The 20,620-nt window shown below is 35.6% G+C and overlaps 3 protein-coding genes across 4 annotated transcripts; 2 read left to right on the forward strand and 1 right to left on the reverse strand.

Annotated features, from left to right (window-relative positions):
* The first annotated feature begins 1,969 nt into the window (after positions 1-1,969).
* LOC132052410 (ABC transporter A family member 2-like) lies at positions 1,970-8,429 on the forward strand. 2 transcript variants are annotated; one of them, XM_059443931.1, is made up of 16 exons: positions 1,970-2,531; positions 3,946-4,180; positions 4,266-4,462; positions 4,539-4,724; positions 4,824-4,954; positions 5,046-5,187; positions 5,397-5,556; positions 5,649-5,902; positions 6,336-6,453; positions 6,547-6,623; positions 6,709-6,798; positions 6,951-7,094; positions 7,182-7,484; positions 7,570-7,650; positions 7,747-7,923; positions 8,084-8,429. In XM_059443931.1, exons 1-16 carry the CDS (start codon positions 2,157-2,159, stop codon positions 8,279-8,281), a joined length of 2,868 nt encoding a protein of 955 aa, XP_059299914.1. In that variant the 5' UTR covers positions 1,970-2,156; the 3' UTR covers positions 8,282-8,429. The 2 variants fall into 2 exon arrangements, with proteins under 2 accessions (XP_059299914.1, XP_059299913.1); XM_059443930.1 differs by having other exon boundaries at positions 1,971-2,531; positions 4,824-4,919; positions 4,996-5,187.
* A 1,180-nt stretch (positions 8,430-9,609) lies between these two features.
* LOC132052411 (uncharacterized) lies at positions 9,610-12,738 on the forward strand. Its single transcript, XM_059443932.1, has 6 exons — positions 9,610-9,746; positions 9,839-9,953; positions 10,879-11,236; positions 11,609-12,089; positions 12,169-12,224; positions 12,376-12,738. Exons 1-6 carry the CDS (start codon positions 9,710-9,712, stop codon positions 12,406-12,408), a joined length of 1,080 nt encoding a protein of 359 aa, XP_059299915.1. The 5' UTR covers positions 9,610-9,709; the 3' UTR covers positions 12,409-12,738.
* Positions 12,739-13,873: 1,135 nt separating this feature from the next.
* LOC132052412 (ubiquitin-conjugating enzyme E2 2) lies at positions 13,874-20,378 on the reverse strand. Its single transcript, XM_059443933.1, has 6 exons — positions 20,237-20,378; positions 18,786-18,919; positions 18,651-18,676; positions 18,003-18,092; positions 17,821-17,909; positions 13,874-14,263 (listed from the first exon to the last, which is right to left on the reverse strand). Exons 2-6 carry the CDS (start codon positions 18,908-18,910, stop codon positions 14,135-14,137), a joined length of 459 nt encoding a protein of 152 aa, XP_059299916.1. The 5' UTR covers positions 18,911-18,919; positions 20,237-20,378; the 3' UTR covers positions 13,874-14,134.
* Positions 20,379-20,620: the final 242 nt, after the last annotated feature.

Genomic DNA, 20,620 nt, shown 5'->3' on the forward strand with positions numbered 1-20,620 from the left:
AACAGCAAGCCCCGTGCGACGACGACTCGACCTGAAGGCAAATCCCCCGCGCGTAATTGTATTGAAGTTAGGAAAAAGACTTGGAATGAGTAATAAATCTAAGGGTAAAACAGGGAAAACAAATTATTTTTCTCTTGATATGCGAAAGTGGACAAGTAAAAGTAAAAATCTATTTTTGAAATAGTGGACAAGTCAAAGTGAACGGAGGGAGTATTAATTACTACTTCCTCCGTCTCAAAATATTTGTCGTTTTTTTATTCTGCCCATTAAGAACGCATTTATTAACATTTTGACTATATGACCCTTAACATATTTCATTATATAATCTCTCCTCAATAAATGTTTATTCTATCATTGATGAAAACCTCTTAAATGTTGCTAATTAATACAAGGATAAAATAGGAAAAAAGTACTTAATTTTATCTTGGTTAAATAACATGATAAGTATTTTGAAACAAATATTTTTAGTAAGAACCAAAAATATATTGGGGAGAAATGATTTTTTAATCCTTTACAAGCTTTTTTTAATTTTATGAAAATCTTCATTATTTACACTTACATCCTTTGTTATTTTAAAAATTTTCTTTTTTCCTATGGAGACGCAGCGAGTAATAAGGTGGGAATTCCTATAAGGGCTCCCCCTTCCTATAATTATAACAACGCATAGTGACATTTATGTACATTTTCTTTTTCTTCCACCAAACTCAAAGGTGCAATTAATGTTTGAGCCCTTAATGTTTCTTAAAATCCTTAGACTTTACCTAACTTTTCCAAAAGCAGAAGAAACAAAAGTTCCCATCCAAAATTAGGTAAGAGTGTCAATCCCCAGTGGAAATTTTTAGAACATTGAGTCACTCTCAACATCACAAAATAAACGCTCTATTTCATGGAAATTAACAACTACTCACCATCAATTACAATTTGCTTCTACAAGAGCAATAGTCGGCCAAGTTTTTGAAAGATTGAATATACTTTAAAAGAAAAGACTTAATTTCGAGAATGAAAATATTTAGAAGCTTATGGTGAAGAAATAACTATCTTTCAATAGGTAGAAGAAGCTCTTTTTCAGCTTTTAAACAGAAGCTGGAAAAAAAGTAATTTCTTGCAAATTTAAGTGCTTTTTATTCTTTTAATACAGGATTATCTGTATCAAATTAAAATTCGTAGTAACCTACTTTTTGTAATTTAACACTCAAAATAATTTTGAAAATATTGTCCAAACATATTACTGCTCCAGTCTCCTTAAAAAAAAAAAAAAATCAAATATAAACTGTTATTCTTTCAAAATGCATTTTGAATTTTTAGTGAAAAAAAAAAAGTGCTTCTCAAAATAAGTTAATAAAGCAAAGGTAACTGAAACTGATTACAGATAAATGTAATCTGTTTTTGCCGTAATCAAATGGCTTTCCAAGTCAACGTCAACGCAGCGTACTGCCTACGTCCTCATATCTTTGGAATTTTTTCCTCTTTATCTGTCAATGATGACAGACCTTTTCTTTTTTTTCTTCCACTTAATGACAAGTTGATAACAAACTTGAATATAACAGCAATATGAATTGTTATGATGTACTCTCTCCGTCCCAATTTGTTCGAAGGTTGATCATTTTGGGAGATAAACAACTTTTTTCTTTGACTTAATTTTAAACATAGATTCTTCAAGTATTTTAGAATAAAATTTATCTATTTGAAAACTTTATAAAAAGTACTATAAGTCTGCATAATTAATACTATTCACAATATATGAAAATATTTGGAGAAAATTGCAGTCAAAGAAAGACATGTTTGACTCCCAAACTGATCAACCTTCAAATAAATTGGGACGGAGGGAGTATATAGTATCCTTTTCTCATCACTTGTTATTTTTATTGGACAGGAGCAAACTATATACTAGTATTTCTCCTAAGGGCAGAATAGTCTTTCCATATGTGAAAATGGCGCAAGTATTTTAACGGTTATGAAAGAAAAGCATGTTGGTTTCCCCAGAGAAAGAAGGAATAAATGACTAGCCATTGCCTTTGATAACTTCACCATGGCCATATTTTAACCCAAAACATCCCCCAAAAAAAAAAAAAAGAACTCTTGTTTCTTGAATTCCCTAGTGTATAAGTGTAGCAAAAGCAAAAACGCTTAGTAAAAACAGAGTCATTTCGAGAGAAATGGCAATGGAGTTGCAAAGTGGATTTTCTCTGTTTTGGCAACAAACAATTGCTTTACTGAAAAAGAATTTCTTACTATCAATGAGAAGCAAAAGAGCCACATTTCTTCAGTTATTCTCTTCGCTATTCTTCTTGGGACTCTTATTAGGAATCCAAAAGGCTATGGATTTTCGCTCTAAACATCCTTCAGCCATCGGTGCAGTTAATGATCCTCAGCCTCTTACTAATCCTGCAATACCGCCATGTGAGCACAAGTTCTTTATTAAACGTCCGTGTTATGACTTTGTGTGGAGTGGCAGTGGTAACAAAAGAATTGAATCCATTGTTTCTGGAATTCTGGTTAATAATCCAGGTCGACCTATTCCTTCTACCAAGGTATAAATGTTATTTTACTATCTGTGTTGAGGTTTTCCATTTACCTTTTTTTTGCTTTTGAAGGCTGTAATTTGCTTGCTTTTATGCCAATTAATGATCATTATATCCCTTCAATAGCTTGATTTTCTGGTCAAAATGACCAAGTGGTTACAGTTGTAGAGAAATATAGCAGAAGAAAAGTAAATCGGGGAAATTTTCTACTAGCCCAAGACCGTTAACTAAGATCGGAAGATTCAACTAAAGAAGAGGAAGCTATGAAAAAGGAGAATTTGGTTGAAGAAGACTTTCTTGAATTGGCTATGAATTGGATTTGTATTGGGTTGATTACAAATGACTAAGGCCACCCCTATTTATACTTGTGTAGGGATGGTTCTAGAAATTATTCTAGATACATCTACAAGAAAAATCTAGTAAACTTTATCTTCTACCACCACTCTAGAATATCTAGATTTTTCTTTAAGATAATTATCCAAGGTCCTACACTAGACTACTCTAGATCCCTTACTAAATACCTAGGATTTTTTGTACCACCAAAAAATTAACTTTATTTCTTCACAACAGTCAAATTTGATATAAAAAGAAAAGATTGTACACCATACATGAAGAGTTCCGGCTAGTGTGGGGGTAGGGGAGAGCTATGTTGTTCGGACTCTTCAAAAATGTTAACGGGTGTGTCAGATCCTTCAAAAGTAGTGTATTTTCGAAGAATCCGACATGAGTCCGGCAGCATTTTAGGGGAGTCCCTGTGAAATTTCTAATTAGATGAATACTGCTCAGTTGCATGACAACGATCGTTCCCTCTTATAGAAGCCAGTATCTCATTTGCTCAGGCTCATCCTCTAAATTTGGTATATCAAATTGTTGGAATTAAAAATTCATAAGTTTATTATGCCAGCTATAAGGTATTGTAGCACAATCTCGCTTCTATAAGGTAGGTTACATGTAAAGAGAGAAACATGAGATGCTTTGAGAGCAAAGCATAGAACATTCACATAGTAAAGTACTAATGTCTTCCTCCTTTGGTTTTTTGGTGTAAGATGAAGAATCTAATTGAAATATATAACTTAATATGCTTCCTCAGTTTCTCTAAATAAGAATAGACAAGGAACTGATCAGTTTTTGTTATTGAAGCACAATATAAGTGTTATTTCCATCTCAGTAAAATTCATTTTGTTTGCTATCATAAAAGATACTGTGGCAGGCGTTGCATTTTATCAGGATAATGTATATTGAATTTAAATGCAAATGTGGAGTGCATAGAATTTGATTAGCGATGTAGAGCACTCAGGTCTTCGAATAAATGTAGCCAAATCATTGCTCTTTTTCTTTATCAATTTAAGAATTTGGGGTACCTCTTTGATCTTCAAGTTGCTCATTGAGTATACTGCAGCCACTAATTTTTTTTATCTTTCAGGTCAAGTCATTTGGGACAAAAGATGATTTGAACAATTGGCTTCTCAGTGATCCAATGCGTACCCCAGGAGCTTTGCATTTCGTGGAACGAAATGCCACAGTTGTAAGTTATGGTGTAGTAACAAATACTTCTACATACATTCAAGTTCCAAGGATACCTGAAGATCCAACTTTCAAATTCCAACTTCCCCTTCAATTAGCTGCATCTCGAGAAATTGCGAGGTCCTTGCTTGGAGGTAGTATAAGATAGTAGTTCCCCTTTACAAAAACGATCTTTAATAAATTCTTAAAAATCTTTAAGATTGCATCCTTCTTTCACAGATTCAAAGTTCCGCTGGAATGTTGGTCTCAAGGAATTTGCGCATCCTGTAATAGAAGATCCTGAAGCTGGAGATTCATTTCAAAAATTTGCTTTTGTTGCTATTTTTAGTCCAATCTTCTTCTATGCAATCTCTATATTCGGTTTCGTATTCCAGATTAGCTCAATGGTTCTCGAGAAGGAGCTCAAACTTCGACAGGTAATTAACCTGTATTTGTGAGAATCTTTGATTTTATATTATATTCAACTTTTCTGATTTCCAATTTGATATACAGGCAATGACTGTGATGGGACTTTTTGACTCAGCTTATTGGTGCTCATGGCTTATATGGGAGGGAATTATGACATTCCTTTCATCACTCCTCATAGTTCTTTTTGGAATGATGTTTCAACTTCATCTTTTCTTGAAAAACAGCTTTTTGATTGTTCTACTTTTGTTCTTTCTTTTCCAATTAAACATGGTGAGTTCCGTTTGGATTATAAAGATATCAATATAATCTACTAGTATAGCCACTGTTGCAGCGTCAGGACTGAAAGCATGTTGCATCCTGATGTGCTAGGTTGGTTTTGCCTTCTTAATATCAAACTTTATTCGCAAGTCTGCTTCGACTACAACGGCTAGCTTTGCCATATTTGTAATTGGTTGTGTGACTCAGGCAAGTCAATTCCCAGATATAAACTTTCAGAACTCGTAAATGAATCTTGTAACAAATTTTTTTCATTCTCTTGCAGACATTTTCAGCGGCTCTATATAGTGACACAAACCATAAAACCAGCTATAGAAGAACAATTTGGTCGTTGTTTCCGCCTAATCCCTTTTCAGGAGGTCTAAATCTGTTATTATTTGCAGCAGACCATGACGGGATTAGCTGGAGTAGGCTATCCCAGTGTGACATTGATGACGAGGCATACTGCTATTCAATCGTATGGTCAAGTTTTAATTTTAGTGTTTCTTTTTGGTTTTGTTGGAAAATAATCTATTGTCTTCAATTGTTGGTCTTTTTTGAAATCCAACTCTCCATGTATTCGAGATGATAAGAGAACATAAAATGCATGTTAAAGCTTATTACCCTCTTCCTTTCTAAAATCTTGTTGTTTGACCATTTCCGGAACTATTCTTTATGACCTGCTAGCTCCATTATTATCGATGGCTCGTTGCAACATTCTTCCTGTGGCTTGTTTTGGCTATCTACCTTGACAATATCATACCGAACTCAGCAGGCGTAAGAAAACCCTTTTATTATTTTTTGAAACCTGGATATTGGACAGGAAGAGGTGAAGAAAAGTTTAAAGGTACTACTATTTCACTTATTAGTCTTATTTCCTCAGTCGTTATATTGACATCCTTCAGTAAGTACCAGATTTCATCTTCTCTAAAAATTCAGAAAATGCTCCATGTTGCGGTTCTGGTTCTGCGCCTCCAAATGACAATTTTACTCAAGATGATGAAGATGTTCTTGATGAGGAAAATAGGGTGAAACAAGCAGCGAAGGAAGGGAATGTTGATCCTAATGTTGCTGTGCAGCTACAAGACCTTTATAAGATGTATTCTAGGACAATTAACTTTAGTTGCCATTCTTGCTGCCTTCTCTGTTGCTACTGTAGATGCAAGATTAAGAAACCTTATAAGGCTGTCCAGGTGAATTTCCTGACGCTCCTTTTCTACGAAGTAGTATTTGGCTAAATTGAATGAGAAAATGAGAATTTCTTCATCGCATCAATAAATCATCAGATATTGGACTTCCTCAGTCGACTTTGTAGAACGATAGTTGGTTTTTGTGCATCTCTTTCCCTTGACGTGATATAAGATGCATATTGTCTAAATTCTACCATTCAGCATCCGCACTTGATATAAGTGAAGGCATCATCCACATACGGTTCTCATCAGACATTTTACCCTCCGTTTCTGTAGTCTGCTTCCCTGAATGCTACATTATTAAGACAGCATAGGAACAACTTTTGCCAATTTCCCATTTTTCATCGTAACATTTAATGAAAATATGTTGCAATGAAAGGTGCAGTTTTTATTCAGGGTCCATGGTTAAATCATAAGATGATCACTTTTTACTCAGGGACTCTGGTTAAATCTTGAGAAGGATCAATTGTTCTGTCTCCTGGGACCAAATGGAGCTGGAAAAACAACTGTAATTAGTTGCTTGACTGGTATAACTCCAGTCACTCGTGGAAATGGTAATAGCTTTCCTTTTGAAAAGTTTCAAGTTAGAATGTGTTCTCTTTTGATTGAGATGAATTGCTTAACTTATATAAGTTGCTTTCTGACAGCACTGATCTATGGAAACTCTGTTCGAAGTTCGGTTGGTATATCCAACATAAGAAAGCTGATTGGTGTCTGCTCACAGGTAACTTACCGGAATCTGCTAACAAGTTTTGCACTCCTTCTTGGCTTGGTTTTTATTTCATTGACTTTGTGTGGTCATGCTGCAGTTCGACACACTTTGGGATGCATTATCTGGACAAGAGCACCTTGAACTCTTCGCCACCATCAAAGGCTTATCCCCAACTTCAAAAAGATCAGTAAATATTTGTGACTTCACTGGCTTATATTCATAAGTCATACAGCATATATTTTCATCCTAAATAGATTGCCACAATTTTCCATTGACTCTTTGATTGAAGAAGTGGCTATGATTTCTCACTGAGAACTTCTCGATTTACTTGAATGGCAGGAAGCTAAAAAATTGTTGGCTGATGTGAAACTTGATGATGTTGCCAAAGTGAGAGCAGGTAGCTATAGTGGTGGAATGAAACGTCGCCTCAGTTTAGGAATAGCATTGATTGGAGATCCGAAACTTCTCTTTTTAGATGAACCAGTATGCAATTTTTAATAAGCTTTAGTCTAGTATAATTATCAATGTTTTGTTTCTTCGATCCTGAAGTAAATTCATTGCAACTTGTAGACAACAGGTATGGATCCTGTAACTCGGAGGCATATCTGGAGTGTAATTGAGGCTGCAAAGCAAGGGCGTTCTATTGTTCTAACGACACATTCTATGGAGGAAGCTGATATTTTATCAGATCGCATTGGAATTATGGCAAAGGGTAGACTTCGTTGTGTTGGAACATCAACCTTGCTCAAGTCTCGATTTGGAGCTGGATTTATTGCTAAAATTAGCTTCAGTAAAGTTGCTATTGACATAAATGCAATGGCAAATACAATAGGCATCAAGCATCACGAGGCTGTCAAAAAATTCTTCAGTCAGGTGCTTTCTAGTAATAAAGCTTTTAAAGATTATATATTCAATTAATAAATTAAACAAGTGCTCGACTGAATTATTTGTTTTACAGCATATAGATGTTGCACCAAAGGATGAAGATAAATCCTTCTTGACTTTTATTATCCCTCATGAGAAGGAGAAGCTACTCGAAGTAAGTACCTCTGCGAGGTTGCTCTAGACAAATGTAGCATGTATTTTGATCACTCAATACTATGTTTCACTGATTTATTTGCACATTTTGTATCAGAATTTCTTTGCGGAGCTAGATAATAGAAAAACGGAGTTTGGCATATTAAGTATTCAAATCGGTCTTACAACGCTAGAAGAAGTGTTTTTGAACATTGCAAAGAAGGCAGAGCTAGAGGTTGCTGCATCTGAGGAAACTATCAAGACGCTGATTTTACCATCAGGAACTACTCTCCAAGTAGGTGCACTACTTGGGAATTATATTTATCTTATGGATTTAACTCATACACACTGACAGTATAATTGGTTTTTACATTATCGGGAAGTTTTCACTTATCCACTAAACAAAAAAAGATGAAAGACAAACTCTATTGATTTGCATTACAATTGCAATACAGGTACCTCTAGGATCAAAGTACGTGGAGATCCCTGGCACAATTTCCACAGAGAATCCTCGAGGCCTTATGGTCGAGGTTTATTGGGAGCAGGATGATCATGGCAATCTCTGCATTTCAGGCCATTCAGATGAGACTACAGTGCCACCTAATCTTCAAATATCAACTTCCAGTTTAGTTATTGCCAAATCCAGAGCGTAAGATTGAGAACAGTGGCCAGTGACCAGTTTATTAAGTACTTGTTTCCGCTGTTTTTTCTCAAGGAACTATGTTGTATAAAGAGACGGTACAAATTTTTAGAATGTAGGAGTAGCTTTTTTTTTTAATAAGATTTTCAGTTTGGTCAAAATGAATGTTTATATCGTGGTCTAAAAGATCTACAAGTTACAAGAGGAATAAAAAAAAAAGATCATTTACTAAACAGATATCCCAAAAGGGACAACTGGCTAAAGATCGCGTAGATCATCACGTCTAAAAAAGTAGAAGACGTTTGATCAGTTGAGAGAGGAGAAGTGCTGACCGATTGGTCTTACTGATCTAATAAAATTATACAGCTTAATAATTCCTCTCTAACGATTCAGTTTCGAATGAAATGTCGACATGATTCAGTGTGACATCATCCGATGACAATACAAAGCAAGTGAACATAGGTGTCCTGTAGTAAAGAACATGCAATTTCTAGGACATCTAACATGGTGTTTTATAGATCATTATTAATCACTAATATATACAAGGTGTGTTTTCAACGTGTCTTTCATGACATGTTGGTTACTTACTTACTTTTACTTCTCATTGAGCACTTAAATGTCAAGAATATTTCTTCCGACTATTTAATGTTTTGGAAGAAATATTTGTCTGTAACCAATTTAGTTTCCAAAACTATTCATTTTAGCTATCCAAATAAAATAAAAATGAAAAACATAACAACAAAGAACTTAAAATATAATTTCGGAATAAAGGTATTGTCCAATACAACCTTCAAACCACAACCTCTGCTTGAAATTAAAGTTCTAATTTATGTTTTCAATTTCACAAACAAACCTTAATTTGTAAGTTGAAACACCATTATCCGCAAGTGAAGTCCTAAAACAAATGCACCCTAAAAAGTCGTCGTTCCGTTAAAAATAAAAGGCTTAATGCATATACGTACCCACCAACTTCTCTTTTTTCCATTTAAGACCTTAACTAAATGTTGATCGCTTATCAATCCCCGAACTCGCTTAAAGTTAATGTATACTATCATGATTGTTCCGTTAAAAATATTAGTAAGTAGATTACTATTATTTTAAATAATCATGGTTATGTGTAATTATGTATGTAATCTACTTGTGGATTATGTTTGTGAATTTTGACCAAAACAGTAGATCAGCCAACTCATCGTGCCAGCAATCTGGATTAACGGTAAAGGAGTCGTTCAAAATTTGAAAACCCAAAATAGAAAGTCTGTGTTGGGCCCACAAGACGGGCCCAGCCCAAAGAGCCGTTCTAATATTCTCGACTTTTTATTTGATTTTAAAGCAGTTGTCACATTTCCCGCTCGAACACTGTATATAAGCAACAATTTCATCACTTCCATTTCATTCATCTTCACATATCATAATTTCATCTATTCAAACCCTAGAATTCATCATGGAGGATTCCGCTAAAGATCAATCTTCTCTTTCAGGTATCAAAATTCTCTGTGCTTTTTTATCGCAAAATCTATGATTGAGATTCTGTATTTTATGTGTATGTCTTTGAATTTTTTTCGTTTTGCAGGAAAGGCTAAGCAATCATCAACAAAGCTTTTGCGGTATCCGTTGCGATCGGCTTCTAAATCGAAGGAGGAGAAGCCGCCTCTGACTGATTCATCCAACTCTTCGGCTTCTGCAAGGTATTTGATCTCTCTTTGTCTCGTAAAATCCGTATTTAAAAAAAAAAAAAATAGATATCTGATATACGTATGGACTGATTAGATTATAGATACACTTGTATCTATGGTGTATATGTTAGATGAATTTTGGATTGAAATTGCGCTGTATGCCGATATATCGTTGAGTGGATTTTTTTTCTGTTTCCGTCGGGTTTAACTTTTAACTGTTAGGATATCATTTATGTCACTTGATATATGTTACTGTTTGGAAATATAAAAAAAAAAAAAAAAAAAAAAAAAAAAAAATCGATGAAGTTGTATGTAGAACCTTTTTTGCCGATTGAAATGAGGTGAAATCTTGTTGATCCACTGATTGAGTGTTTGCTGTTTGGCTTATAATATTATACAGTGAAGAGTTTTCAACCTTGATCACCTGTTTTGTGAATTTTCCTATTTCATTAGTACTGAAACTTGCTACGAGAATTTTTTGCTGAACGATATGTGGCTTACAGGATCAATAGATGTTTCATCTCTGAGAAAATATTGAACGACAATTCGTGGTTGAAATTTTTAATTTTCTGTTTTATTGATATGGCTACTGTCTGCTTACCTCTTACTTGGCTGGTTGTGATGTATTAAGCACACCTTCCCTTTTAGTCCGCGGAAGTTTCTGCACTTCATTATAGGGACTAGAACATAATAAAAACTTGTTGTATGCATTTTGGTACTTGTAACAAGAAATGAGGCATATTCTCTAAGAGCCATTGCATATTCTGCCTGTGAGAACTGCATAGTTTATGGTCTAGACTCTAGAATCAAAGAACTCCTCCAATAAAATTAATTCTGATTACAGAAAGAAAAACTTAGTTTTCTTATTTTTATTTCAATTGTTAAGCCTAACTATTTGTCCCTTCATTCTGTACTTACATTATTCTCTGTATTTCAGGAGAAGACCTGCATCAAGTGTGAGTAAGAGCGTTGCTGCTCTTCCTCTCTCTAGTAAGGAAAAATCAGCAAAGCCTCCAAGAAGGCTGTCTGTTCCCTCCAAGTCAATTGCCAGCCCGGCTTCTAGACCACTTGGCCCTAGAACTCCCATTTCTGAGACTAGAGCAAAGAGATCTGCTACTAACCAAGGAAAACCGGATACACCACTTCCAAATGTTTCAAAGTCCTTAAGTAGAAAGAAATATGACCTTATATCCTCAGCTTCCTATTGGCTATCACTGATCAAGCTTTCTGAATCCGCTGCTAAGCATTCAATTTCCCTTGGTTTTTTCAAACTTGGTTTGGAGGCTGGCTCTGAGGTATGATATTGTATCTTCTCCCACATGACTTTTACCACTTCATTGAAAAATCATGAGCTTATGGAAGTATTCTTGTGGTGACACCTTTAGTTGATCTGCCTTTCAATTACAGTACAATTTCTGAAGATTTGGTAGTGACTTGGTGCTACTTTCACTATTCCATTAGTTTCCCTTTTCCTTGGTTTGGAGAAAACTATATACTAATATTTAAAATCAGATTGTTGATTTCACTTAGTAAGCTCATTGCTCACCTTTCTTGCATTGCAGTGTGGGTTAGAAAATCTCAGTTTCCAGAAACAATTTGGCTTTTGTAGTTGGATAATTGAGCCAACATGATTGAAAATACTTACCTCTTTTCTGCTTTCATTTCAGCCTCTTCAACGTCTGAGAGATGAGCTGAAATCTTATGTGCAAAGACATAAGTTGCAAGTTTCTGAACTTGAGGAGCCTGCGAAACAATTGTTAGCCAGCTATAATATTCTACAAAATACTGAGCAGTTGCAAGTTTCTGCGACTTGCTCTCATGTGCCTAAAGATGGGTCACGCTCGTCTGATGATGACGTACATAGCTCTTCCTCTATTGCGAACACGGAGGGGCTGCAACCCAAAGTCTTGAACAAAGATTCTTCCGAAACAAAACAAGTGAAAAAACCAACAATCAAGGAGAAGTCTTCAAGGATTGGAAGCGCATCTAGGACCCGGAATTCTGTAAACAAAACTGCTGCAACTGTGAAATCTACATCACCAAAAACTGGAGGTCATACCACAAAAGAGAAACTTCAAAAACCTCTTAAGCCAGAAGTAAATAAGGATAAGGTGAAAAGACAGGGAAAGAGAGCTGCTCAAGGGGAAGGTAGTTATGAGTGTCCTTGTTAAAAATCATTCAGCTGTTTGAGCAAAACTTTAGTTACTAATTTTTTCTTCTTTTACAGGGCCTGTTAATGTCTGCACTTCAGAGAAAGTTCTCGAAGAAGAGAAAGAAAATGTGGTAAGGGGCAAAAAATGGTTTTTAATTTTGATAAGTTGTATTTCTAGTGATCGAGCTATAGAAGCCTTGTCTCATAGGTTGATTTTTCCCAGTTGCATACTTCTACCTATTGCATTTTAATTGTACTGACTGCTATAAAATACTTATGCAGGATGCTGCACAAACTGAAGTGATTAGCACCTGAAGTTTTTGGCAGGAAATTTATCCTTTTTAAACTCATATCAGTTGCCAAGGTGGAAGTGTTTGAATCTGGAGTGTGCATTCCAAAATATTGTATTTTGGTGTATTTGTTTGTTTCTTCTTTTTTATTTTTTTATTTTACCGAAGCCATTATACAGCCGTCCCGTCGATTCATTCGTATTGGAATTCATTCATGCAAGACGTACAGTGTGTTCTTTTTATTCAACAGCATATATGCTCTTGCAGTTGAATACTACTTGGAAGTAATTGTTATCTATAGAGATTGTGATATTGTCATCTGGATTACAGTATATTGAATTCGCTTTTGATTCAAGATCTAAGTGATATCCTGGGCATCTTTGACTCCTATACTTTGAAATTTTTTTTTCCACATTAAGCGGTTTTCATATTTGTAAAATTAGCATGAAATCAACGAATGGTTGCTTGAATTTGTGTCTGGCTCTGAATCCTGCTACCCAAAACCCTCAAGTGTAGTGATAGTGCCCCGTTACATGCAGAAATCTTCCATTACTGCTATATATGATGTTACTTTATTTCTTTTTGTCAGAAGAAATATCACCTCTTGGACAAGTGAAATATGATTCACCTCTGCTCCTATTGTGAAGCGCAGCCTCCACTCTGAGATGATCGTTCTGAATAACACGAATGGGATGGACATGTGATTTTAAGTCATTTCCAATACCCCAGGGGCATTATTATTAGCCCTTTAAACCTAACTTGCCCTTAACCTTCATTTCGAATTAAAATGCCCCTCGAAGTCCCACATATTTGATACCAATTGTCCTTAACGGTTAAAAATACCCCTCCTACCTAGTGACGCAAATTGTCCTTTAAGGAGAGGCATTTTAAACCCTTGGGTCGTTTGGTGTGAAGAATAAGCAAAAATAGTCCTGAGATAAAATTTTAGTGCCTCCTTATCCCATGTTTGGTTGGAATAAAAATCCGGAATAACTTATCCCGGGATTAGTTATCCTGGGATTGTAGCCTTATTTTATCCCACATTGAGGATGGAATAACTAATCCCGAAATAACTTATCCCTGGATTAGTTATCCCGGGATAAGTCATTTCCCAACCAAACGAGCCCTTTAAGTACAACTGGTATTCAATAGGTGGAATGGGAGCAAATTTAAGCCATTCCAGCACGTTAGGGGCATTATTTGTTTACCCTTTTCCGAATAAAGACTGCAGAGTACTGTGATATTTACACAGTTAATTAAAGCTTCTCTCTTACCTTCCCTTAAATATCCTACCGCTGGACTGAAGATGCATAGAGTATAAGCAATAGCTCATCGGTAGAAACATCTTTGCAGTGAAAAGCTGAATATCGTAAAGCTTATATTTTGAATGATTACATACCAATAGAGGGTCATTGCCTCTTTCACTCTACGATGATAAACAGTGCTACTCGATCAAGTAGAACCTCAAAATTTCAAAGGATAGCAAAATATATGAAAACCAATTCCCTTGCGGTATGGGAAGTTCCTTGCATTTCTAAACCAAAACGCACATCCATATATTACAGGAGCTTGTCAAAGCAATGTAGCAAATGACAATTAGGCAAATAGCACCAAGACAGAATACTAGGACCAAAACAAATGTGTTCCATCATAAAATCAAATTTCAAAGAGGTTTCAATCCGTAAATGTAACATAGATGAGCCATGGTGCTCCGGATTTGAGGTCGGCAATGACGTCTTTCTTCCATATAATTAGTCTGCCGTCCAGCTCTGCTCCACAATTTCTCTAACTCTGCGGTTGTAATCCCTTTTATTCTCACTGAACATCCGAGCTGCTTCAGAATTTGCAGGTGAATTGGGGTTTGGATCACACAACAATGACTGCAATAATTGGAGTGTCAGTCATTCGCAAACAAGAAACTCATAGTTTTTTATAATTTTTTTATTAGTGGGTAAGTACAAAAAAGCCATAGTTTTATTCAAGTCTTCATACTCCTCTGCATGTATGTTCCCAGAAGGATGTAGTAAACATCTCAGCTTAACTCTCTATACTCGCTTTACGGATAATCCAGGGCTACTATCACCCCGTCTCCTTTCCATTTCCCCAGCAAGGAACAGTCAAATTAATTAACAAATTCTTACAGTTACCAGTTTCAAAAAAAACAAATTCCAAGCAGGATCTTTATGACGCTACCATTTCCTTAACAAATACCAACAGCACCATTTCCTTGCTGCATTACAGCAGAGCTAAAATGCTTAAAACTAAGGAGTAGAGAACTTTAGATCATGCTCCTCACTTAAGGTTATTTAAGCAACAATTGCTTGACACAAAGCTTCCATCAAGAATCGTTATCATCCATGTAATAACAATTCTACTTCTGCTTGGGCATCTGTGCCTTGAATTTCATTCATTAAGACATAGGTCTAATACCCTTTTTACTCAGCCAAGATCAACTATAAACTAGTCAACATCCAAATATACACAAGAGATCGATCATCTCATTGTCAGATGTACTTGTCATGAAACAATCTATATCCACGCACCAACATCACACCCAATTCCCCCCCCCCGGTTTTTTTTTTTTTTTTTTTTTTTTTGGGTGGATAGCGGGTGGGAATCTTGCTAAGTCAAACACCAAAAGTTAGGGATTAAGTAAACATCTTCATGCAGAATATTACTTGCACCTGATCATAACTTGTACGAAATTTATTTTACGATCATAGGAGTGACTGACACAACTACGACCATAATCTTACGTTAAGGTTAAACAAACATACCGTTTCTCTCCATGATCCGGCAGCTGTAGCAATCGAAAACTAAGCGGGAACTTGCACAACCACTAATTAGCACGCTCTCTCAATACTGGGAGAACTAACACAGATGAGTTATCACACCACCTTAACTATGTATTAAAGGAAGCACAATATGCTTAGGGTTTTCCTTACAATAGCTAAGGGAAGTTGGTCTGTATTTATAGAGAAGCTTCAGGCCAATATAAATTGGGTCTCCCTCATCTAGAACATAATTTAATTAGATGATTAAGCTTTATACATTTTATTACAACTTGGGTCAAGCCACTACCCTTTTCAGTCAACAAACAATCAATGTGAAGTCAGTTCCAACATTTTTTCACTTGGACGTTGTTAATCTAAAAGAAAAAAGTAATTTTTGAATTTTTTTATTTTTATTGAAAAATCAATTTTGAAAAGACACAAGACTCTAGTGACCACATTACTAACATAGTCAGGTATTGAATAGCTCTTACATAACAATCCATCCACATTCCAATGAAAAATACTAACAGTGACCCCATAGGAGACACTATTTCAAGGTATGAATTCTATCTAAGATCACATATATTACGATTCCCATCAACATGGATCTGGCATGTATCAAACATGTACACTAAGTATATATCCTTTCTAAACAAGACGAATTAAACAATAGCCCCTAGAAAGATTTTATCCTCCCAGTGACATAAAAAACTTATCACCTCAAGAAATTTCTCTTGTGCCTTATCAAGATAAATTCACAGCCGCAATGCTCGACATTATCATGAGTTTCAAACAATATTTAATCAGAGACAATGATGAAGCATCATAGTCAATATACACATGACAAGCATCCATAAACACAAGCTTGAACATCAGGAAGGTAATATGCATCAACCCAACAATATGCAAGTCATATTCCAATGACACTTCCCGATAGGCTGGCCAAGATATTTTTTTTTTTTTAAAACAGTTAACATATCTATTATCAACCAAGAAAATACACCAAAGGTTCGACAATATGCAAGCCATAAATTTGTTGGGTTCAACCTTTCAGGTCCTTAGTATTGAACTCATTATACTTTAAAAATTATATATTCAAAACTTAATATTCGTTAAAATTCTAGTAGTTTTCATATATATATATATATATCCTCCATATAAAAATATTTGGTTCGGTGGATCTTGTAGTTTGTAAACTGCTTTCCTAACCAAAGACAGCAACAGACTCTTAACACACTTCTATTCTTAAGCATGTCGTTTAAAAACTATAATTCCTCCGTTCCATTTTATAATGAAGGTAATTGACTAGGCATGAATTTTAGAAATTATTTAGTACATTGACATGTAAGCCAAATATATAAAAAGTAGCAATTTTATCCTTCTAAATAAGTGGGAATGAGAGTTCCACATGCCTTTTCATTTTCTCTCCTTATAAAAGAATGAACTTTTACATCAAATGGAAGCCAACAAGTCATGTCTTCAAGAGTAAAATAATAGGCTCCAAGACAAAGGATTAGCTATAAAAGAAATATGTCCCATTCTGTTTTTGACAGACTACCGAAGAAAGTGTTACATAAAATGGGACGCAGAGAGTAGCTTAACTTTCTTGAGCCAAAGGATTAGCTATCAATAACATCAATGTGCAATATGATCAATGATTATATCATCCTTTTCACCATGTCTCTCACATTAAGAGGCTCCAAGCCAACATGTTTAGACTCATGATGCCTTACTTGTGATAGCCATCAATAACATGAAGGGGATTGCCCCATATAGATTTGTTAAGTTTGCACCCATGATGTGTTTACCCCCGCTTCCTTAAAAATCTCATTTCATATAACTTCCACTAAGAAAAGTTGAGTTATCCCAGTGTTCCAAATGTTAACCCTTGATGGAATCATGGAACAAGAGAAGAAGCTTTTTCATGGTAAACACACTCCTTTTGCGTAAAAGTTTCAGAAACTAACTTTTCCATGTAGTGGTCGGTGTTTCTCTTCAAACTACTTTGGTTTTAAATGTCTATTTGAGCTGTCGATGAATGTCTGTATTGAGCTGACAAGGAGCATGAAGAGATGGAAGGTCAATACAGAGATTCATACACTCCAATGTACACAATGGAACGACTCTATCATTCTATCTCCTCAATTCTAATTATCAATACATGAAGAGCCCACGCTCCAAATTGATAACACATGGAGGGGGGAAGATAGTTGACCATGTGATAATATTTTGTCCGAATGAGTCTTTGGACCATGGCCTTACATTTCTAGACAATCTAGAAATACAAACCCTGCTCTAGGCAAAAATGCTCGAGACACAACAGTCCTCTCGAAGATTCCCCGACCAAAGCAATCTTTTGCAATCACTTCGATCTGATTTCTTAACAATTGCTTCATCATCATAAATAAACAGATTCAGAGGGCAAATGCGCAATGTAAAAAGCAAATGTAACTATGTAGCTCAAAACTAAAACAAAGGGAAGTCAAGCTATCACAAGGATGATATCTCTGACTCTATGGAATGAGGGACAAGAAGCTACTACTTTGCAAAACATCATTTTCATTTAGCGATGCTTTCAACCATTGGCTTTAGCATAAAGGTCAGGACAAAAGCAAGAATAACTGAAAGAGTGTGACATCTAAAAATCAATTACAGCTCTGTACCTGAATGGATGTAAGTATAGCTGCAACATCATATATTGGACTCCATTGATTTTGAAGAATATCCAAACATATACTTCCATCTGCATAAACTGGAAAACCAAAAGGAAATTTCCAGACTTAAAATTGTCTGTTCCTATTCTCTGATTTACCGAACAAAATTCAAATCTTAAACACCAACTTACTATTAGGATGGAACATGCGAGAAACAAACCGCACTGTTGGTGGCTTATTGGGGTAATCCTCAGAGAATTGAAGAGTCAACTTGAACGTACCTGATGTTCTCAAATAGTAAAGTTACAAGCGGACTAGGTAATTCATGTAAAAACTAAGGCATTTGAAAGGGAAAAAAACAATTCATATTATGTCAAAAGATGGCAAAAGTTAAAAAAAAAAAAAAAAAAAAAAAACAAGAGGAAGAGAGGAAGTACTTGCTAACACCAACAGTCTTTACTTTTAGGCATAGAGTAATACACTGACAGGAGATGACAAAAAGTGACGTGGAAAAACCATGACTGGGAATGCTTGGCTGGAAAATCAAAGAAAGGATTCAACCATTTACAACACTAGAATATGCATCACCTCCTTCTGATGATTCATAACATTCATCACTACTTTTTCTTTCAGTAGGAGTGTTCGGGAGGGACGAGGGGAGAGAATCTCCAAAATGATTAATTTCAGATCACAGAAAAGAGAGACTGAGATATTTAAACAGCATTGAATTGTATAGACAACAAAAACAGAAACAGTGGATGTGCGCCAACTACTACGCTTTAAGCCTGTAACATTCTTCTGCCACTCTGCACTAACGACCGAATGCAAGGATAACTCACCACCATCCCAAGGAGTGTCATCAGGACTGCAGGTTACACCAAAACGAAGAGAAACGAGAAAGTAGATTATTCAAACCATACGAAAACAACTGCCAGAAACCGACATCAAACACATATTTGGCGCATTTTACTCACCCAAATATCACGGCATTCCAAAGCATAATGTTGTTGTCTTGAGGTGCACCACTAATACCAGCAGGAGGGTCCTGCTGCAACCTCTTGAAATCCCTCATCAACCTCTTTCTAGCTGGAGTCGACATTGCAACCACCTGCAAATTCACATGGTCAAATTAACTAATAAAAAAGGAAGGAAGAGGAACAATCATCTAGGTAACAAACCCAACCAAAGAGAACCACTATTGAGCTTTCTCTGTTTGGCCTTTTTCTTATGAACGAGAAATCGGTCTAGGGCCAACCCTTTGGGCCAACCACAGACTTCGAAACTCGGGGATGATGGGCCCAACCTTTTAACCTTCTCCACTTAAATACCACACTTAAGGTCGTTTGGTAGCTGGTTAAGAGCTAAGTTATTCATGTATTAAATTCTGCATGAGTAATATCGTGTTTCGTATCATTTTTTTGCTATGTATAAAATTCAACACACCTAATACGGTGTTTGGTTTACAATTTAGAAACCCGCATAACTAGTAGATGTATAGGTTATGAGAGAATCTATGTATTATTTTATGCAGGATAGAAGATGGAATAACTAATACATGAATAAGCAAATGCTACAAAACTAATCCCTGCATAAAATAATGTATAGATTCCCTCATAACTAATCAATCTATTACTAATGCCTGCGTAACTCTAACCAACTACCAAACGACTCCTTAGTTCACTTGGCGCAAGGTTCAAATTTGTGACCTAAATCAAAATTTTCATTTCTAAACACCACTCCGGTGTCAAACGCTGTTTAAATGAATCTACACGAAGTCATCCAAAGGTTTAAATCAAATTCTCAGTTAGCTTAACTCATGATCCAATCCTAATCAGCTAGAATTCCTCAGCTACGCAACCGGAAAACAAAGGTACATAGTAATTCCTGAGCTAGAATTATCCATTTTTAGGTGTATCAATTATCATTCACATGTTTACCTCTTTTTAAACAAAATTTCAGTTCCTTTCCACGAACTCTATAGATCCACAAGCTACATCCTTTTACACTCTCCAACCGCAGTACCGTGTAATTCACGAATTCCTGAGCTAGAATTATCCAGTTTTAGATGTATCATTTCTTTTATCAGGTAGTTTTAGATGTATGATTCACATGTTAACGAAATATCAGTTCTTTAATGATCCACTGGAAATTGTTGAAATCAAAAAATTGAACAATAACCAACTGTAGCACACAAGAATTAGGGCTCGTAAAATTCTGCTTATATATAAAACTATTTACTGAGATTAAAAAAAACTTCTCACTAATAGTCACAAAAATCACAATAGCATCCACGAGCTTACATTAATTTACCGTCTCCAACTACACAAAAGGTACATAGTAATTATCTGTTTTAACGAAATTAGAGTAAAGATCGAGTGGAAATTGATGAAATCAGAGATTGAAAATAGAAAATATAAGGACTTACCGATAAGGAGGAAACAAGGGGTGGGTGGAGCTAGGGTTCAGGGGGGTGGGGGTTCGAGTTCAGTGGGAGCTGCCCCTAGAGAAGAAGAGAGAACAACAAAGAGATACAGAGAGACGAATATATAAGTGGGTGCGTGTGTGGGTGGTCAGCTTTGAGTTTAGCTGGCCCCCACAAAGGGAATCAACCGCTATCTACATAATATCTCATTCGTTGCATTTGGCTTTTGCATCTCAATATAAATACTATATTTAATCCTTCTATTTTACGACACGGTAATTAATTAAATATAGTTTGCGTTATTTTCATATTCATACTGTTTTGAATTTCTTATTCTTATCTGATCTTTTTTGTCTTGTTTTTTCTTGATTCGAGAGTATTTCGGAA

The sequence above is a fragment of the Lycium ferocissimum genome, chromosome 4 (genome assembly GCF_029784015.1).
Source record: "Lycium ferocissimum isolate CSIRO_LF1 chromosome 4, AGI_CSIRO_Lferr_CH_V1, whole genome shotgun sequence".
Lineage (NCBI taxonomy): Eukaryota > Viridiplantae > Streptophyta > Magnoliopsida > Solanales > Solanaceae > Lycium > Lycium ferocissimum.

Coding starts and splice junctions, on each gene's coding strand:
- LOC132052410 (XM_059443930.1), top strand. CDS start 2,157: ATGGCAATGGAGTTGCAAAGTGGATTTTCTCTGTTTTGGCAACAAACA. Junction 2,532..3,945: donor GACCTATTCCTTCTACCAAG/GTATAAATGTTA, acceptor TTTATCTTTCAG/GTCAAGTCATTTGGGACAAA. Junction 7,095..7,181: donor TTCTCTTTTTAGATGAACCA/GTATGCAATTTT, acceptor TGCAACTTGTAG/ACAACAGGTATGGATCCTGT.
- LOC132052412 (XM_059443933.1), bottom strand. CDS start 18,910: ATGTCGACTCCAGCTAGAAAGAGGTTGATGAGGGATTTCAAGAGGTTG. Junction 18,093..18,650: donor TGACACTCCTTGGGATGGTG/GTGAGTTATCCT, acceptor TGAGAACATCAG/GTACGTTCAAGTTGACTCTT. Junction 17,910..18,002: donor TCGCATGTTCCATCCTAATA/GTAAGTTGGTGT, acceptor TTGGTTTTCCAG/TTTATGCAGATGGAAGTATA.
- LOC132052411 (XM_059443932.1), top strand. CDS start 9,710: ATGGAGGATTCCGCTAAAGATCAATCTTCTCTTTCAG. Junction 9,747..9,838: donor AGATCAATCTTCTCTTTCAG/GTATCAAAATTC, acceptor TTCGTTTTGCAG/GAAAGGCTAAGCAATCATCA. Junction 9,954..10,878: donor AACTCTTCGGCTTCTGCAAG/GTATTTGATCTC, acceptor TCTGTATTTCAG/GAGAAGACCTGCATCAAGTG.